The sequence below is a fragment of the Microcaecilia unicolor genome, chromosome 1 (genome assembly GCF_901765095.1).
Source record: "Microcaecilia unicolor chromosome 1, aMicUni1.1, whole genome shotgun sequence".
Lineage (NCBI taxonomy): Eukaryota > Metazoa > Chordata > Amphibia > Gymnophiona > Siphonopidae > Microcaecilia > Microcaecilia unicolor.
Window position 1 is genome coordinate 618,662,303 of NC_044031.1, and position 18,832 is coordinate 618,681,134.

General features: G+C 43.6%; 1 protein-coding gene across 2 annotated transcripts in view; it reads left to right on the plus strand.

Moving 5' to 3' along the window:
* Positions 1-8,823, plus strand: part of LOC115460479 (forkhead box protein H1-like) — a 33,430-nt gene extending 24,607 nt beyond the window's left edge. For both annotated transcript variants that reach the window (XM_030190243.1, XM_030190244.1), the window contains exons 3-4: positions 661-765; positions 6,885-8,823. In XM_030190243.1, the coding sequence (XP_030046103.1) occupies positions 661-765; positions 6,885-8,054 (1,275 nt within the window). In that variant the 3' untranslated portion in view covers positions 8,055-8,823. The remainder of the gene's footprint in view (positions 1-660; positions 766-6,884) is intronic.
* The last annotated feature ends 10,009 nt before the right edge of the window (positions 8,824-18,832 follow it).

An 18,832-nucleotide genomic window follows, 5' to 3' on the forward strand; every position in this document is an offset into this window, starting at 1 on the left:
ATGAGTAGCTTAGCATGAAAGACAAAACGCCATCTCTCCTGTACTGAGCAAAACTAATGCACTTGGAGCAAGCCGGAGCGTGGCTAGCAGTGGTAGCTTGTATTACTGCTTCCCTTCCCTACAATGGGGGGTTGGAACAGCAGCTGTGTTAAACTCAGAGGCTGCAAGTCCTTAATGTCATGAGATCATCGATGGGAAGGGCCATTCATGAGAATTCAATGCACCCATAGTTTGAGCCCCATAGTAGGGAAGGGGGTGCAGTAAGAGGGGTTACTGTTCCTGTTAACCACACCCTGGTTGTGAGGCCTGGGATCATTGCTAGAGTCCTGGAGAGACCTGAGCTGAAAGTGGAGGGGTTTGTTAGAGATGGATCCTGCAGAAGCCTAGGGCAGTATTTCAAGCATCTGTTAAAGGGTCATGGTACAGCCAAAACAGTTTACATTTATTGTATGCAAGTACTTCTGTCCCTATTGGACTCACTTGGGGTCACAAGTAGCTGCAGTGGAAATTGAACCCAGTTCCCTAGGTCAAGACACATGTACAGCAAACCCAGGCCTTGACATAGGACAGACTGTGCCCTTGTGCGAACCTTACCATTGGGGCTTGAAACTTGCTGCTTGTCCTGGGAGGAAATCTAACAATCTCTCATTTTCTTTTCAGATCCTGAAAGAGATCAGCACCCTCTTCCCTTTCTTTAAAGGAGACTATCAGGGGTGGAAAGATTCCATCCGTCACAATTTATCCTCCAGTGACTGCTTCCAAATGGTAAAGAACAAGTCAGGGATGGTTCTCCACAACAGGTCCACAGCAAACTGGACAAGGGCTGAGGTAGTACTTAGTGCTTGGGGTGGAGAGTAAAGGAAGACAGTGGGAAGTGGGTTATTAGTTTCACCTTAATATCCTATGGAAATTTCTCCATCTCAACAGCCCCTCTACCTCCCCCCCCCCCCCAATCACCATTTATTATCAGTTTCTGCTTGAGTGAGATGCATTGGCAAAGTTGTGTGTGTGTGTTTGGTGGTGGGGAGATGGATGTCTCAGTATTGCTACTGTAAAGGGTGCTACAGAGCAGGAGTGAGGTGCATTACCAGAATTACACAGGCTCAGTACTGGAACAGCAGGGGTTTTTGCAGGGCAGGAGTGAATTGCATTATTTAATTTCCTTGGGACCAATTTTCTTTGTCATAATACTTTTCTCTCCTGTTCCCCAGTAAGTGAGAGAGCCTTTACCTATAATGAAGATTCTCTGTGAACAGCAGGATGAATTAGCCAGATGCTGGTGATGTCAATCCAATGCTGCCTCGAAAGGCTCCAACGGAATTAGCTTGAATGGGTAGAGCATAGCAGCGGTGACACACCCCTCTTGCTTAATGTGCCTCGGGAGAGGTTCAGTACCTCTTCATATTGTAGACCTTGCCTCTGTGCAGTGCTTATTTGGGCTGTGTGGGTCCAACACTTGATGGCATTACCACAGGCAGCAAGAAGGCCCATACTACTCCTTCCACCAGTAACCTTGGGGTGGTGGGAGGTGCTGAAGGAGGAGCATGTGATCAGGGGTGGAGCAGACACTGTGCTTTCCTGCCAGCAGGGAGTTGGAGCAGTGTGAGGCATGGTGCAGTAAGACTAAACTGCTGGGTGTGGCATTGATGGGTTAGGGAGGTAAGCACCATCTGTGCTGTGGGACTCTGCATAGGCTAAACTAGGACATGGTTCCCCAGGGCCAACAGAGACTGAAGCCCTGCTGGTGAGAAGGGACAAGCGCTGTCCATGTCTTGGAACAATTTTGTGGGGCCTGAGCCTCTCTAGCCATGCTGCCAGGGTTCCATAGATTAGTGCAGTAGATGCAACAGAGGGGGAAGATTTATCCCAAGGATAGTCCCTGAGGGGTGGAAAAGTGAATCAGATGGGTCAGCGGCTGAAGACAGAAATCTATAGTTTATTATCAGTATCAACTATAGATGGGGGTCAAGGGCGGGAGGCTGTTGGCATGCTTGGCAAGACCCCTTGTAACCTCATCTAAAATCTTGATGCTATGTGTGGATTGGGGGAGGGGTGCTGATACTTTTACTTCTATCAAACCCTATATAGAGGGGACTCAGACCGGGGCTTGCACCCAGATACCTATCTCTCTAGTATTGATCTGCTTAACTCAGATGTAATCTCAAGCAGCCTCCCTCAGTTGCCCTGTTGGAGAGGATGAGGTCATGTGGGCCATAAATAACAGCTCCCGGTTTAAGGTGCTGTGGCCCGATGGCTATAGGGCAGAATTCTATAAACTCTTGGCCTTGGATATTGTTAAACCTCTCACAGCCATGTTTAATGAGTTTATTATAACCAGTTATCTGATTCCCTGACTTTGGCTCATATTCTAGTTCTTCCTAAGCCCTGTAAGGATCCCACCCTACCCGCCTCATATCGGCCTCTTTCGTTTCTATGTTTTGAGGCTAAGCTGTTTGCCAGGGAGATCCCTTCTCTTATTGTCTCCCCACAGGTTGGATTTGTGCATGATCATCATGCAGTTAAAAACGTTAGATTTTGGCCTCTTTGGAGGTGGTTCATATATGTCATGAGCCAATGCTGCTTATCAGTTTTGATGTGGAGAAAGCTTTTGACAGTGGCGTGGCCTTTTATGTTCAAAGTGCTGTAGACATACGGCGGTCATGGTAGCTTCTTTGATGCAGTGTGTGCACTCTACCATGCACCTAAAGCATCAGTATTGGTTAATGGCTACGCCTCCACTCTATTGGCCAGCGTACTAGGCAGGGCTGTCCACTCTCCATTATTGTTTTCTTAACCCTTGATACGGGAGATTTTGGCTAACCCTTAGATCAAGGGGATGTGCATGAAGATTTTCAAGATCTCTGCTTTTGCTGATGGCCTTTTGGTACATCTTGCCAATTCTTCCAGGTCCCTCCCAACATTTAGAGAGCTTTCAGGAATAAGGGGAGTTTTCAGGGTTTTGGTTGAACATGGATCTGAGGCATTACCAACCTTCCTGATGATAAGTAGGGACTGGGTGGGCCCTTTTCCTTTGTCCTGGCTTACAGATCAGGTTACGTATTTGAGTATCCAACTCCCGGCTAACCCCACGGTGCAATATTCGATTAAATTAAGGTGTTTCTGCAATCTCCTAAGCAACAGCTGGTGATCTGGAACTCTGCCCTGTCTCTTCATGGGAGGATTAGCTTGTATCAAATGTCCTTGTTCCCACGCTGGCTTTATCTACTTCAACAGCTTCCTTTTTGGGTTATGAAGTGGGATGTTAAGGCCCTGAACTGAGCGGTGAGTGGGTTCTTATGGAGAGGGCGGAAACCAAAGTTACGCATGGATTTGCTGTATAGGTCCTGGGCAGCAGGTAGATTGGGGATCCCCAACCTCCATGTCTCCTTTGGCATCTAAGAGACTGGGTATTGGAGACTGATTATACCCCCTGGCTTATGGAGAGGGCAGTTGGCCACTACATCCTCACTATCTTTTGCATGCACCACCATTGGAGCCGACTCTGTGGGTGCTTGAGCACCCCCAATATTGAGAAAATTTCTTGTATGTGTCCAGGGAGGGGTTATTTTCATTGGGCTTAGCACCCCCAATAATTTTGGAAAGTTGGCTCCTATGTGCACCACTGACAACCCTGTCTTTGAGCTGAATAACGTCCTGCTTAAATCTGTGCAGGCTACCTAGCAGTCCTTACTATGGTACTGGTGTAGGACACCCACTAACACTTTTTTTCTTTTTTTACTCTTGAAGGGGAATTTGGATTTCATGCCTGGTATTTACTCTTCATTTTTTCATGGATGGGGTCGGCAGGGGTATCTGTGTGCTGTGGATCTCCTGGGTGAGGAAGGCACCCTCAAAACTTATGACTGAATTGTTGGTACCTTGTCTCCACACCCAGGAAACTTCTATGCATATTTATAAGTTGCCCACTGTGTCAACTCCTATGCACAAGGTGTGTTTTGATGGTTGCTCGATTGCAAATCTTTTTACATCCTCTCAGGTGGTTTGTACGTCAATGTCTTACTTTCATAAATCCCTTAACAATGCTGATGCCTAAGAAATCTTATTCCCCCACCATAGCGAGATGGAATTTAGAATTGGGTCTACATCTGGTGAGGATGCTTTATTTAAAATGCTGCGCCTTATCCCACAGGTAGTCTACAATGCCCATTATAGGAAATGCTTATTTTTCACCTCAGCAGGCATTCCATTCCAGGTGTATTCTAGCTCCTAATTATGGTGCTTTTGGGGTGATAGAGAACACTTTATCTCATGCGCTTTGAACATGTCCAACCATTCAGGGAGATTGGCAACAGGTGCTCTTTTTTTTTTTTTTTTCTCCCTCTGCCCCCTAATTTTATTCCTTCTGGCATTTTATTGGGGTTGGGAATATATGGTGGTTCCCTTTCACGAGGGCGATGCTACTTTCTATATAAGGCCTGTGTGGTGGGAGTAAAATGTTTTGCAAACCTGGTGTTCTCCCACTTTTTGGCACTGGCGTAATGCTGTCCAGTTGTTGACCTGGGAGGCTCGGACTGCCTGTTCAACAGCAAAACATAGGAAATGGTTCTGGTTGGTTTGGGAGCCTTTTATATAATACCTCTCTCCTTGAGCCCGCAGCCTGCTCCTTAATACCTTACTTCTGTGACCTTAGAGGTGGTGGTGTATTATCCCTGGTTTTGCTCTGCCTCTTTATTTTATCCTCTTGGGGGGTGGGGAGGCTGGGAAGTGAATGGGGTGTGATAGGATTATGGGCTGACTCTGTTGGGTGGGGTACTACTGGGAATGTTCCTTTTTCTTTCTGTGGAAAGGGGAGAGCTGGAAGACTTCCTCTTCAGTTGTTATGGCTTTATTGAATGTTCCCAGGGGAGTGGATGGATGGTCGTTGGGGAGTGGGATGAGGGCAGCTCTATGCTTAAAATTGTTGATGATACATGTATAGCTGTTCTTCTTTGTTTTGTTCTGTTATGGTTGTCATTAAAAATGATTTAAACTAAAAAGAAGGAACTGAACACCCGTTGGAAATACCAAGAAAAGATAGCAAGTGAAAATCCTGGATATAAATGTTTGCTGATGGTCTTTGCACAAGACTAGGAGCTGTTGCTGAGCTAAAGCGTCTTAGAGTCGCTGGGGTACATGGGGCTTTGTCCTCTCTCATGACCAGGTGAAAGCCTTTAACGTGGTCTTAAGGAGTTCCTTCATAAGGTCACGGAAAGATATAGAATTCTGACCAACTTTAGCTGAAAATGTATAGCAGGGTGCAGAAAACAGATTAAAAAAAAATGGCTGGGTTGGGGAGCTCTGGGGGATAAACAGGGATGCTCTCAGGTCCTTATCAGCACTCCCTGGATGGGATGACAGTATTTAGCCTCCACTGAACAATAGAATAATCTGTCCCACAATTAAAAATCTTGAGGAGGTGATCACTGAAAATGAATGCCTGTGTGAACTGAAGTAAAAGCTTGGCTCTTCTCCCAAGTCTTTAATACATAGGGTTACGGACTAGCTTGCTACATACACTGTAACTTAAATCAGTTCCTTATCTCTTGCTTAAATATACAAAGAACTTGCCGTGAGTTTAGCCACCGATCTATTTATCCCAACTGACCCTGTACCACTATAATGCATCTTGTCCCCATCTATTTGCTTTTGGCACCTCAGATATATGGTAGGTTGTATTGTAGAAAAACATTAATAACTAGTAAAACAGGCCCGTTTCTGACACAAATGAAACGGGTGCTAGCAAGGTTTTCCTCGGAGTGTGTAAGTTTGAGAGAGTGTGTGAGTGAGAGAGAGAGAGACAGAATGTGTGTGTGTTTGTGTCAGAGAGAGAGAGAGTGTGTGAGAGACAGTGTGTGTGTGTGGGGGGGGGGGGGGGCTCAGAGTTCCATGCCCCCCTTTCCTCGGAGTGTGTGTGGGTGAGAGATGGTGTGTATGTGAGAGTGAGTGAGAGAGAGAGAGACAAGTTGTGTGTCTGAGAGACGGAGAGTGAGTGTGTGTGTGAGAAAGTGAAGCCTTGAAGCATTCGTGCGCTCTAAGGCTCCATCTCCTCAATTGATGACACGTAGTTCCGGAACGTTGCAGGAATGCTTCAGGGCTTGAAGGCTTCAGAATGTTGGAGGTGCGTTTTATTATATAGGATGTGTGCTTATTAGACATTTCATTAGTATTATGCTGACATCGTATTAATATCTCTGGTTATCTCTGGTATTTGAATTTCAGTTCTGTTAAGTGTTTATTTTTGATCCTGTTTTATGGTAGTCTTATTATTAGATTTCAATTTGCTGTTTTCTATTTAACGTCATTTATTTATATTTGGTCATTTTACTGTTATGCTCCAATATGCTCTTAACAAAATTGTAAGTTTTGTGTTACACTGTACCTGCTGTACACCACCTTGGATGAATCTCTTCATAAAGGTGGTTAATAAATCTATCTATGGTAAACAAGCTCCAAGTGTCCTCTTTAGAGAACTAGAATCCAGCAAAGATGGTATTAGTGCCTTGGGGATAACTTGTAGCTGGGATCATAGAACAGTCGGGGACTGTTTAAATAGCCCCACCAGATTATGTAATTTTTGCAGCACAGAGGTGTCCTCTTGGGTAGTGTATGTATAGTAGGAGAGGCACTGTTGAAAGATCTGTTCTAATCTAACCTATCTTGCACTTGGACAATGGATTAGAATATATCTTTGGACACTGCCCTTCTTGTAACTGATAGTCTAACCTGAACAAAAACCCCTTAGAACAAGGGGTGGGTGAGGTGCATTCCAGTACAGCATCTCCTCCATGGTGCTATAATGGCCACCATAGGAGCTTCCATTTGTAACATCCTTAACGTATGTGGTCACCTCTACCAGTAATATACCAATTCTTTTTCTCTCTCAGGTTCTCAAAGATCCAGGGAAGCCTCAGTCCAAAGGAAACTTCTGGATGGTGGATGTCACCCGCATCCCCCCAGAGGCTTTGAAATTGCAGAACACCTCAATTGCCCGGCAGAACAATACCCTCTTTGCCTTTGACCTTGCTCCTTACATTCTTCATGGACTGAAATACCACTGTGAGGACTCGGTGGGTTGGAAACCAGGGGTCAAAAGTCCATCTGTCAGCTCCAATCCCCAGGGTGAGAGTGGTTACCAGGGAAGCAATGGGACCAAACTCCATAACTCTTTTATGATCGACTCATTGCTTGATAATCTGCAGGGTATGAGCTTTCCAGGAAAACACAAAACTCCAGAGAGAAGTACCCAAGTTAACGAATCTCTTGCAAACAAGTCCACAGAATGGTGCTTTCTCGGGAACACCAGCTTCCACAACCTAGCACTACCACTACCACCACCACCACCACCACATGCTACCTCTTCCAGATCCCTTCCAGTTCCATGGAGACCTCCCTGCAGAGGTATGCTTTCTTCCAGTTCTCCTGTGGATTCCATGACTTGTGCTTCCTGGAGACCCTCTTGCAGTCTAGGCTGTTCAATTGGCGCCTCAACAGGTCTAACAACGTCGGCTTCCTCTTCTAGCATCTCCAACACCTCTTCTGATGATGAAAGAGACCACAGAAATCAACGTCAAATAGAGGTCCAAAAACGACCATCAAAATACCCAAGACTGGACAATGAGAAGGGCAGTTCTAGCTCAGACTCTGAGGATACTGGAGACTATACCCCAGAGCCTTCAAAGAGGGTCCCATTAATGCCATGGGAATTGCCAACATCTTACACCAAGTCTGTGCCTCCTAATGTTGTGGCCCCCTCTAGCTTAAATCCTTTCTTGTCATTCACCAGCTTGCCAAGCTTGCCTTATTATAGCTATAGTCCAACCACATACATCAGCCCGTCATACTGGGGATTGGTACCAGGTCCACCTATTCCTGGACAGCAGAGTCTCCAGCCTCCTATTTTCATGGATTTGGACAGCATGTTGCAGGTCATCCCACCCAATAAAAGTGTGTTTGATGTCTGGTTAAGTCACCCGGGAGACATGTTACACCCAGTGTTCTTCACTCAACATTTATTAGCTAGTAATTTAACTAAGAATGGGAATAATCCAGTCTAAAGATTGGTGGTAGGAAGAGAGAGACATGGGCACTTCTGACATCTTAAATAGAGATTGTACAGGTTGACTGAATTTATAATGAGCAATGTGGCGATAGATATTTTACACTCATAAGACAAATCTCTATAGTGGTGCGTGTGTAAGGAATTTGCTTTTTGTTAAGGGTGCTTTATTTCAGATGGTCCCAGTGTTGCTGAGCAATAAGGGTATAGAATACCTGAAACTAAATTTAGGTCCTTCTCCCTGCAGTCTGCTAATCTCTGCTCTTGGGAATGATCTCTTCCTGAGGATGACCATTGCATTCTCAGTGGGAAAGACTTCATATTTATAAGAATCAACACTTGGTGAGAGCTGCTGCTAACTCTGCTTGCAATTGTGTGTGCCATGGAAAATAACTGCAGTCTAACTAAAACATTTCATATGAAATAAGCTCCCACCAAGCTACAGTATCTGGATTGCAATCTTGTGTACTGCTGGCACCTTTGACATGCATGGTGCTTGAGTAAGCTCAGAGAAATTTTCCAAATTTATTGCTAACATTGTATGTGTCCACATTGTACCTTACTACCTTCACAGCTCAGAGACTCTAAATGCAAATTTATTTTGATGGGCTTATTCTGTTGTGAAAAATCCCCATTCAGATGACCACCTAAATTACAGTTGTTTTGTACTAAGTGTTGCATAAAACCTAAGGGAGCCTTTAAGGGATTGCAATAGCATGGGTCACACAATTGCCATTGTTAACGGTAACTTCTTTTGCAAAAATGAGTTGGAGTATGTGAGTTGTGGGGGGGGGGGGGGGGGGGTCCTTTGGATTCTAGGTGTAATGAGGAGAAGGTTGAGGAAACCTCTATAAGGTGCTTAGTGTTGCAATTCTTCTACATGCTCTGCTGCATGTGTGGTGGGGTGCATACTTAGAGGCCTGAAAAAAAAAAAACTGGAGGGAGAGGGATGAAGATAATCTTTATGCATGACTGTTGTTCCTTTTAGCTGAAATGGCTTGATTTGACCCTTATTGCTGACCCTGTACTTTAAGGAGCTTGATGGTCAAACCAGGGATTGAAGTCAGAGGGGCAAATTGATTTGAGTCTTGTACCTAGGGCTGGATTCAATTTGGTTCTTCTCTACAAATATTTTTTATTCATGTTTTTTTTTTTGGGAGGGGGGGGGGATAGAGCTTGAATGTGGTCGTCTGATGAAACTGGGTTTGCATTTAACGTATGGATAGAAATGAGTGATAGTAGGTAAAAAAAAAAAAAAGTGCCTTAAATGAGGACTGAGAACGTTGCCTTTTTAAAGGATTTTATCTTTTTATATGAATATATTTGTGTGTGATGGTGAAGGAACTGGACCAGAGAGTTGTACTCTTGGCTTTTTTTTTGCTGCTCCTTCCTTTCGTCACATCTGCCCCTGGTGGACTGTGTGTATGTGTTTGCTGTAGATTACAGGTTCCCAAACTTGTCCCGGGGACCTCATAGCCAGTTGTGTTTTCAGAATATGCTTGACCCCAGGACAAATTTCGGAGCCACTAGCCTAGATCCAAGATATTCTCTAAATTCTAGATCAGGGCTGACTTTTCCCTGGCTGGGAATTTGCCTAGGAATCTCTTTTTATTTTTTTTTTAACATGATCCTCTCTTGTTCTCCCGTTATGTGCATGATGTGGTGTGTCTGAAGACTGTGTTGGAGGCCTAGTTTTGAGAGTTTCTCTGTATCAGCCCTTGTGGTCCTTCCAAACAGGTCTGTCTTCCAGGGTAACAAAGTTTTTATATTAACTTAGTATTTTTTTTTCGTAATACCAAATATATGACAATGTCTCCTGTATGTTCAGTGTTGGCGGGCAGGATCAGAGCCGAGGTGCGCTGCCATGGATTTTGTTTACCGATGCATTTATAGAATTGGGCTTGGTCCTTCTGGTTGCAAAATGTAATGCTTATATTAGACTTTTCTCTTTATGGTCTGTTTTCAAATATTAAAGAACTACTACCAGATTGTTCCATATAACCCTTTAAACATAGTAGAATATGGCTGTCCTTTGATGCCAGGCTGCTGGAAGTGAAGGGTTGATGTCTGCTTCTAAAGTCCTCCTTTCAAGTCCAGTTTGATGTTATGCTTCTGCTGTGTGTGACCTTGAGAGGTGCTAAGGAGGTCTAGCCTAAGGCAGATTTGGGGCAGAGGACTCAGCCAGGTTCTAAGTCCAGTTTGATGATATGCTTCTGCTGTGTGTGACCTTGAGAGGTGCTAAGGAGGTCTAGCCTAAGGCAGATTTGGGGCAGAGGACTCAGCCAGGTTCTAAGTCCAGTTTGATGATATGCTTCTGCTGTGTGTGACCTTGAGAGGTGCTAAGGAGGTCTAGCCTAAGGCAGATTTGGGGCAGAGGACTCAGCCAGGTTCTATCTGTCCTGAATTCTGTGTGAGGTGACATCTTATCTTGTGCAGATCCTCTTGCTGGTTTTCTCCTTACTCCTAGCACCTGTGAGCTTTGCTCACCGTAAAACAGGAAATATGTAAGTGGCTCTTAAATCCAGTATTAATGCAAATCCCCAGCAGGACTTGCAGTGGTTTTAAGCTGGTGTGTGAGAGGTGTCTCTAACAGGAACAAGTAGTGGGAAATGTCTCTCCGGAGCGGAAGCAAGTTAGGGCCTACCCAAGTCCCCCCCCCCCCCCCCCCCATCTGCCCCCAACCTGGGCAAGCTGGCATCTATTATGCCAAGAGACATCCCTCATAAACTAACCTTACAGAAAAGCTGTAGATTTTAGATACCAGCTTTTTACAGTCCAGAAGCTTGGATTTGTGCTGTGTGTGTTCTGATACGCTGACATCCTGCTGTACAGCATTTAGATTGCAGAGATATATTAGCTACGCAGTGTATGAGATGGTGTAAGCACGTGGCCTGAGGAAGCAATGAGAAGGTACAGGCTTTTGTAATACAATGTAGCATGTTTCTAACACACATGCACTTTTTGTTACTACATTAAGAGCAAGGTTTTATTGTTGCTAAATTGATCCCTTGACACTATGCCAGTGACTTCTGGACAATACTGCCTATACCTTCTGACAGTGACATCCAGTTGCATTTCTGAGATGGTAGGCTGTGCTTCCACTGCTTGAGGGTAGCTTGGATGGATGGACAGCTCTTGGGGTACATGCATAAAGGGAGCTGGGGACTCTGAAAAAGAAGTGGGGTTTCCAGACTTCTGTTCAGCTACAGCTGGAAACCTCCTTCCTGCCATGGCCTACAGCCTAGACCAGTGTTTCCCCGAGTCTGGTCCTGGAGGACCCCTTTGCCAGTCAGGTTTTCAGGATTTCCACAATGAATATGCATGGGAGGTTTACATATAATGGAGGCAGTGTATGCAAGTCAAGTTCATGCATATTCATTGTGAATATCCTGAAAACCTGATACGGGGTTCTCCAGAACTGGACCTGGGAAACACTGGCCTAGGTTTTAGACTATTGTGTGCCTTTTGCCTTGTGCCAGAGCTGTACTAAGCAGTTTGTTCTTTAATGTTCCCTGGTGGAACTTATGCATTGGGTTTGTTGTGTGTTTTTCCCAGCACACTGTAGTTCTCTTGGTTTTGTGATAAATGCTTCTTTGTGTAAAGCCCATCTGTCTGTTTTATTCTCTTGCTTCACTGAGTTGCTGTGGCCTGAGAGGTTTAGGGACAAATATTTAGAAGGCTTTAACTGTGTAGAAAGGCTCCTATCTGGCCTTGCCAGCTCAGCTGCTGGTTTTCAGCAGCACTTAATTGGATTGTGCCACTGAAGGGCAGCATAGACCAGGGTGGCGCTACCCAGTTAGTACCATGGTGGAGCTGGGTCTTACCCCAGTTAGGGGCTATTTTCAGCCCATTAACTGGGTAAGTGCCTGGAAAACTAGGGCAGCCATTTTTGCTGTGCTGTCTTCTGGTGGTCACTGGATATTCAGCCTTAAAATCTATAAACATCACAGTGTGAATAATACACATTAACTCATGTCCATGATTGAAATTCAACTTGTGCATTGATGACTATTAATTGCTCTATTATATCCACTAAGATTTTCTGTGCAACCCCCAGTTCACAATATTAACTCTAACAGTCAAACAATTCCTGTTTGGTTTTGTAAACAATCTCTTATCTTGAGTGGTTTTCAATTGATGTTTATAGATTTTAAGGTTGAATACAGTTAGAATGAAGAGAAGTGCATTTGCACTGCATGGTATGTATGTATGTATGTGATTGAAATAGTGAGGATAAGGCGTGAATATATCTCCCATCTCCCTTCCTCGTTGGATATTTAAAAGGAGAAACTGGGTACATTTCAGGTACCTTTTTTGAGCTGTGTGTTTAATTGTTTTTAAGTGAATGCAATTTATTTAAAAAAAAAAATGACAACTTTCATAGTCTGGGTGTGAAAGGTAGAGAAAAATTGTTAAAGTAGGGGGTGTGAGTGGCCTCTTTGGTCATGGAGCAGAGGTGAGTTTTGGTACTTGTCTTCCATATTGAGGGAGGGGGGGGGGGGGCTTTTACTAAGCCACAGTAGAAATTAGCTGGCGCTAAAAGCGGAGACATGGGTGTTTCGGCATTTACCACCAGCTGATTTCTACTGCAGCTTAGTAAAAGACACAGGAGGCCTTTTACTAAGGTACGCTAGTATTTTTAGCATGTGCTAAATGCTAAGAACGACAGTTTGCCTTAGTAAAAGACCCCCCCACAGTGAAACAGTGACCCTGGTTGGGCGTTTTAGCTAAGTGTAACATGGAGTTCTTTATTTCTTCCTCCTATGGCCAGGATGATTTCTTGTGTGTGGTGTCAGTTGATGATAAAATCTTATTCAAACATTCCAAAGAGCATTATTTTCACTATAACAAGCAAAGAAGTTCATGCAATATGTTATCTTGATGTAATGGACACCATTTGTCGATCTACTTTTTACAGTAGATGTGTATGGTATTGCCCTGGTTTACTCCACTCCTCCCCTGCCTCACCTTTTCAAAATACACTTATAAAAAATGTTTTACATTTTGTGATTAAAGTTTTTATCTTAAAAATAAACCTTTAATACTTGACTGTATATTTGTATTGCAACATTTCTTAAGCTTAACACTTAATGACCTTCCTCACAAAAAAAATTAGAAAAGATACAGAGAAGGGTGACAGAAATGATAAAGGGGATGGGATGACTTCCCTATGAGGAAAGGCTAAAGCAGCTAGGGCTTTTCAGCTTGGGGAAGAGATGGCTGAGGGGAGGGATATGATAGAGGTCCATAAAATACTGAGTGGAGTGGAATGGGTAGATGTGAATCACCTGTTTACTTTCCAAAAATAGTAGGACTAGGGGGCACACAATGAACATAGTAACATATTAAATGATGGCAGATAAAGACCTGTACGGTCCATCCAGTCTGCCCAACAAGACAAACTCATTTTACATGGTATGTGATAATATGTGTACCAGAGTTTGATTTGTCCTTGCCTTTCTCAGGACACAGCCCGTAGAAGTCTGCCCAGTACTGTTCTTGTACTAAGTTCTGAAGCTAACATCAAAGCCCCTTAAAATTTACACTCAGCCCATCCCTATCTATTCAGTCACAATCAGGGCGTAGACCGTAGAAGTCTGCCCAGCTCCCGTTTTGTTTAGTAGCGCTTTAGAAATAAGTAGTAGTAGCAATTACCGGCGTCACCACCCAATCTCCGCTAAGATTCCATTGAACCATTCCTTCTAAACAGGATTCCTTTGTATTTATCCCACACATGTTTGAATTCCATTACCGTTTTCAACTCCACCACCTCCCGTGGGAGGGCATTCCACATATCCACCACCCTCTCCGTGAAAAAAATACTTCCTGACATTAGTCCTGAGTCTGCCCCCCTTCAACCTCAATTCATGTCCTCTAGTTTTACCGCCTTCCTGTCTCTGGAAAAGTTTCGTTTGCGGATTAATGACTTTTTAAATATTTGAACATCTGTATCATATCACCCTTGTTTCTCCTTTCCTCCAAGGTATACATGTTTAGGGCAGCAAGTCTCTCCTTGTACGGTTTGCAACGCAAATCCCATACCATTTTTGTAGCTTTTCTTTGCACCGCTTCCAGTCTTTTTACATCTTTAGCCAGATATGGCTGCCAAAACTGAACACAATACTCTGTCTTGTTGTGTACTCCTATCATTGCACTTTGCTATATGCCTCTCCTGATGTCACCCAAGTGTAATTATATTGGGGATTACTAATTATCATGAGAGAACTCCAGATTTTTTTATAAGGGGAGGGTTCTGAGTTGTGAGAGCCCGTGCAAGGGAATGGGTTCCTTGGTAAGAGGCAGGGGCAAATGTTTCTGGTTGTTGTATGACGGTGAGAGGAGTGAGTATCATGGATGGGGAGTGCATGAGGTCCTTGGCTGCCTGTACCCCCGCTGGGACCTTGGGAGGAGAGGGGGAGTCCTGGATGGGTTCAATAAACTAAGACTGACCAAAGAGGTGGTTTCTGCTAATTCCAAAAATTACCATGAGAAGGAGGAGTGCTCCAGGGGGGAGACAGGGGGTCCTGGCCTGGGAGCAGTATCACTGAAGAGCTGTTTGGAGAGACAGGTGGTAGCCTAGAGAGTGAACAGCCTTGGAGGTCTAGGCCAAAAGATCTGCTTGTTGCACAAGTGCTGCAGGCACCGCCTTAGATTTTCACCCAGAGTTGTAAATATGTACGCACAGTAGGGTTATAAATTGCATTTGAAGAAGATATACCATATCCCTAAGTTTGCTCTGGACTTAGTTTGCATTTGATAGCAAGTTGGATTACAAATTGAGTGTTCTTGCATGAAGGATTTAAACTGCCTGGTGCAGCGGTCAGTAAAGTTTGATTTTTGCATAAAACTACAAATCCTTGGTGTGTTCAGTGTTTCTTGGAAATGAGTGAAACCCTTGCTCCTGGACTGTTCAACAATATTCAAGCGAGCCTGGCTTAGTAAGTCTGGCCCCAGCCTGCGCCCAAGCTCCAGTGACTGAGACTAGATACTGACTGTCGGTGGACCTAAGGTTTGTTTGTGGCCCAGGTAGTGAGTGAGCTTACACAAAGATGCAAGGATATTACCTTCCCATCTGCCATATCTATTACTTTATGAAGGAAAGAAATAAGCTTCACAGTCCTTTCAGAATGTGTAGATGCAGTTAATTTCATTATTTAACAAATTTCTATCCCGCATTATCTATAAAATCCAAGTGGGTTACAACTAACACTCAAACTTCTGGACTATTGTTTTTGTTGGTTGCTGTCTTCATGGGTGCTCAGTGACTCAGCTGTTTGGGGAGGCTAAAGTGGGTGGGGCTATGGTGGTGTATGGGGAGGAGTAGAATGGAATGGAGCAAGTTAAAGTCCTTGGAGTGGAGGACAACACCTATGTCAACAGTAAAAGGACATGGAATGAATCCTTCACTATGTGGCTCTAGTGTAGCTGTGTCAGCTGTCTCCCCAGTACGTACAGTTACTGTACACTGAATATACTCTAGAAATTATACTCCAAAAAATAAAAATAATGCAACATATTAAACAGAATAATATTTGCAGTATTCTGGAAATATATAAAAGTATTTTAACACTTGGCTCCCAGACCAACCTAGCTTTTGTCCAGCATCTTCCTGTTCACCATGTGAGCAGTGATGTTCAGCAATACTGTAACAAAAATCTTGTGGTTAATAGCAACCATAAAATGATTTGCCTATCAGTTTTTTTTGGCAGGTTGCCAAAAGGCCACCAGGATTCAGATCTGCCAGCCTTTAAGTTAACAAACATGTTTGGAATATGTTTTATTAGTATTACTCTAAGAACCAGGGAAGCCATGGTTCAAATTCCACTGCCACTCCTTGAGCTCATGGACAAGTCACTTAACCTTCTATGGCTTTGGGTATAAACAGTGTAAGCTCCTCAGAGACAGGAAAATATCTACTGTATAATTTGATATTTATATAATTTAATATATTGCAGTAATTATACAGAATACTTAAATAGACTGTGGTTGTATTCTAGTGGAGGAATGCTTTGCGAGCTTTTTTGTTGACACTCATAGAAACATTTGCCAAAGTTCATGTCTTCCTAATTCAGCCTCAGTGGCAAGCAATCCTAAACTGAGTCTCTGCTGCCCCATTGTTGATCGTACACTTTTTACTCTTTTCAAGGTGCTGAATGATCGTTCAGCTTGAGCCACAGATACTGGTAGAGTACAAAATATGCGTAAAGCAATACAGACATTAGGAAACAGTGAGGACAGATTCAAACACTTTAATTTGTTCAATAGTTCAAGTGGCTCCATTGGGTCATTTCCAATATTGGCTGCGTGAATTGCTTTTAAGTGTTTTATTTCTTCAGACAATGCTGAAGAAGAAACATCAATGCTGTATTTGGTGCCAAAGGTTCTAACCTTTGCTCCTATTTCTTCATCAGATAAAAGGAGATATATCCAAAGAAAGCTGACCGAGGCATGAGCCAAATCCACAATCCAGTACCAGGCATACTGTGAAGTAATAAAAGAAAACCCCTACAAAATCACTCAGGACATGTTAAGCAATTCTATCATACCATAAACAGTACTAATTTCTAGGTGTCACACAACAAAGGCCTTCCCAGGAAAAGGCAGCACCATAAACATTATAGTAGGCAGTAGAACATTAATACACCTAATGGAAAACTAAACAAGCTGGATTAGTACAGATCAATCCTATACAGAATCAATGCAAACAGAATCTTTTTCAAACACAGGTAGACTTTCAAGTATAGAACAAGTAACCACAAACTAAAAATAGAAATATGTAGACAAAAATTAAACTGAACCCCTAAGAAGCTATACTCTGCAAACGGTGCAACACCAGAGAAATAGAATGTGACACCCTCTGTACTATGCAATATAAAAAGAGCAGATGTAAATTTCAAAAACTGACAGTCAAATTGCTACATTATAAATTAACAAAAAAAAAAAACCCCCCCGAGAATAAGGTAATAAATTTTTTTGGACTAAACATAGTTTTTAACTAGTTTTCAGAAGTCAAAACATCCTTCCTTAAGTTAGGACAAGCATTTAAATTTTTTTTTTAATTGTGTTGGTCCCAGTCTCTGGTTACTGCTTTCCTGTTTTCTTTTAACTCTTTCCAAGGGTCTCCTTTTTTTTCTTCACCTCCTCCACTACATACAACTTCAGCACTGATCTGTTCCTTTCAGCTTTGTTAAATTTTTTTTCTGCCTGTCCATTCTGATTTCATTCATGTTATCCAGACTTTAATCTCCCTCTTTACTGCATCTACCTAAAGCTTTCCATTTCTTTTCCCCACTCTAGACCTCCCATTCTCCTTCCTCTCACTCCCCAGTCTTTCACTAACTCTTTCCACTCCCCCCCTTCCATCCAGCATATTCTCTCTCTACTCCTGCAATCCAGCATATTCTGTCTCTCCCTCCCCCTACAACCATCCAGCATCTTGTCTCTCCCCCCTGCCAACCAGCATATCCTCTCCTGTCTTTTTCTCTCCTCCCACTAGCCAGCATCCTCTTTACTTTCTCACTCTCTCTCCCCCTTGCTAGCCAGCATTCCCTCTCTTGTCCCCCTCTCCCCCAACCAGTATCTCCTATCTAGTTCTCTCTCCCCCCCTGCACTCACCATCCAGCCTTGCACCTGTCTGCCACTGCCCCTGACATGCAGCCTTGCCTATCTCTTTCCTCCCCCTCCTGCCTGCACCATTTAGCATTGCTCTTTCTCCACACATCAAGCATTGCTCTGTCTCTCTCTTTCTCCCCCCATGAAGTATTACCTCTGTTTCTCCTTCTCTCCCCCCCCAGCCTCATCATCCAGCATTGCCTATTTATCTGCACTGCCCCTATCTTCCTCTCTCCCTCCCTCCTCCCCATCCCTGTCCCCACAACATTCATCATTGCTACTGCCTATCTCTTGCCACATCCAGCATTGCCCCTCTCCCCCTCCGATGTAGTATTTCCCCTCTCTGCTCTCTGTCTATAGCCCATCCAGCATTGCCTGTCTCCCTCTGAAGAAGTTGGACTCGACATGACCATGTTTCGGCATAGGTGCCTGCATCAGGGGTCCAATGTTCTATTTTTAAATCTGGTTACAGTTTGTGATTGTCAGATGCATTCTTATTCTTATGGCAGAAATTTGTCTTTTCGCCGGCACTAGTGAACATACTAGCCTTCCTTGCATTGGAAGCGATGTGATACGCTGCGATTCACAAATGACTAGAACAGTGGACCCCTGACACAGGCGCCTACACTGAAACACGTATGTGTTGAGTCTGACTTCTTCAATTACCTGCTTTACCTGATTAGACCCATTTTATTCTTTATTTCTATCTGTGAGGATCTTGCTCTCTTTTCTACGCATATTTTTTTGGTATGTGTAACCTGTGCTGTCAAGTGCAGTATAACTGCTACATAAACATACATATGGCTATGGTATCTAAAATTAATACAGGGGCCCTTTTACTAAGCCGTGTAAGGCTGTACGTGTACCCAATGTGCGCCAAAATGGAGTTACCGCCTGGCTCTTGCGGTAATTTCATTTTTGGTACGTGTCTGAAAAATAATTATTTTTATCGACCACGCGTATTGGATGCACACCAAGTGGCATTTTGTGTGCATAGGTCACTATGGCATGAGATTTACCGCTAGGTCAATGGCTGGCGGTAAGGTCACATACCTAAAATGGACCTGCGGCAATTTTGATTTTGCCACACGTCCATTTTTGGCAAAAATTTTAAAAAGGACTTTTTTACAGGCGCGCTGAAAAATGGATTGGCGTGCACCCAAA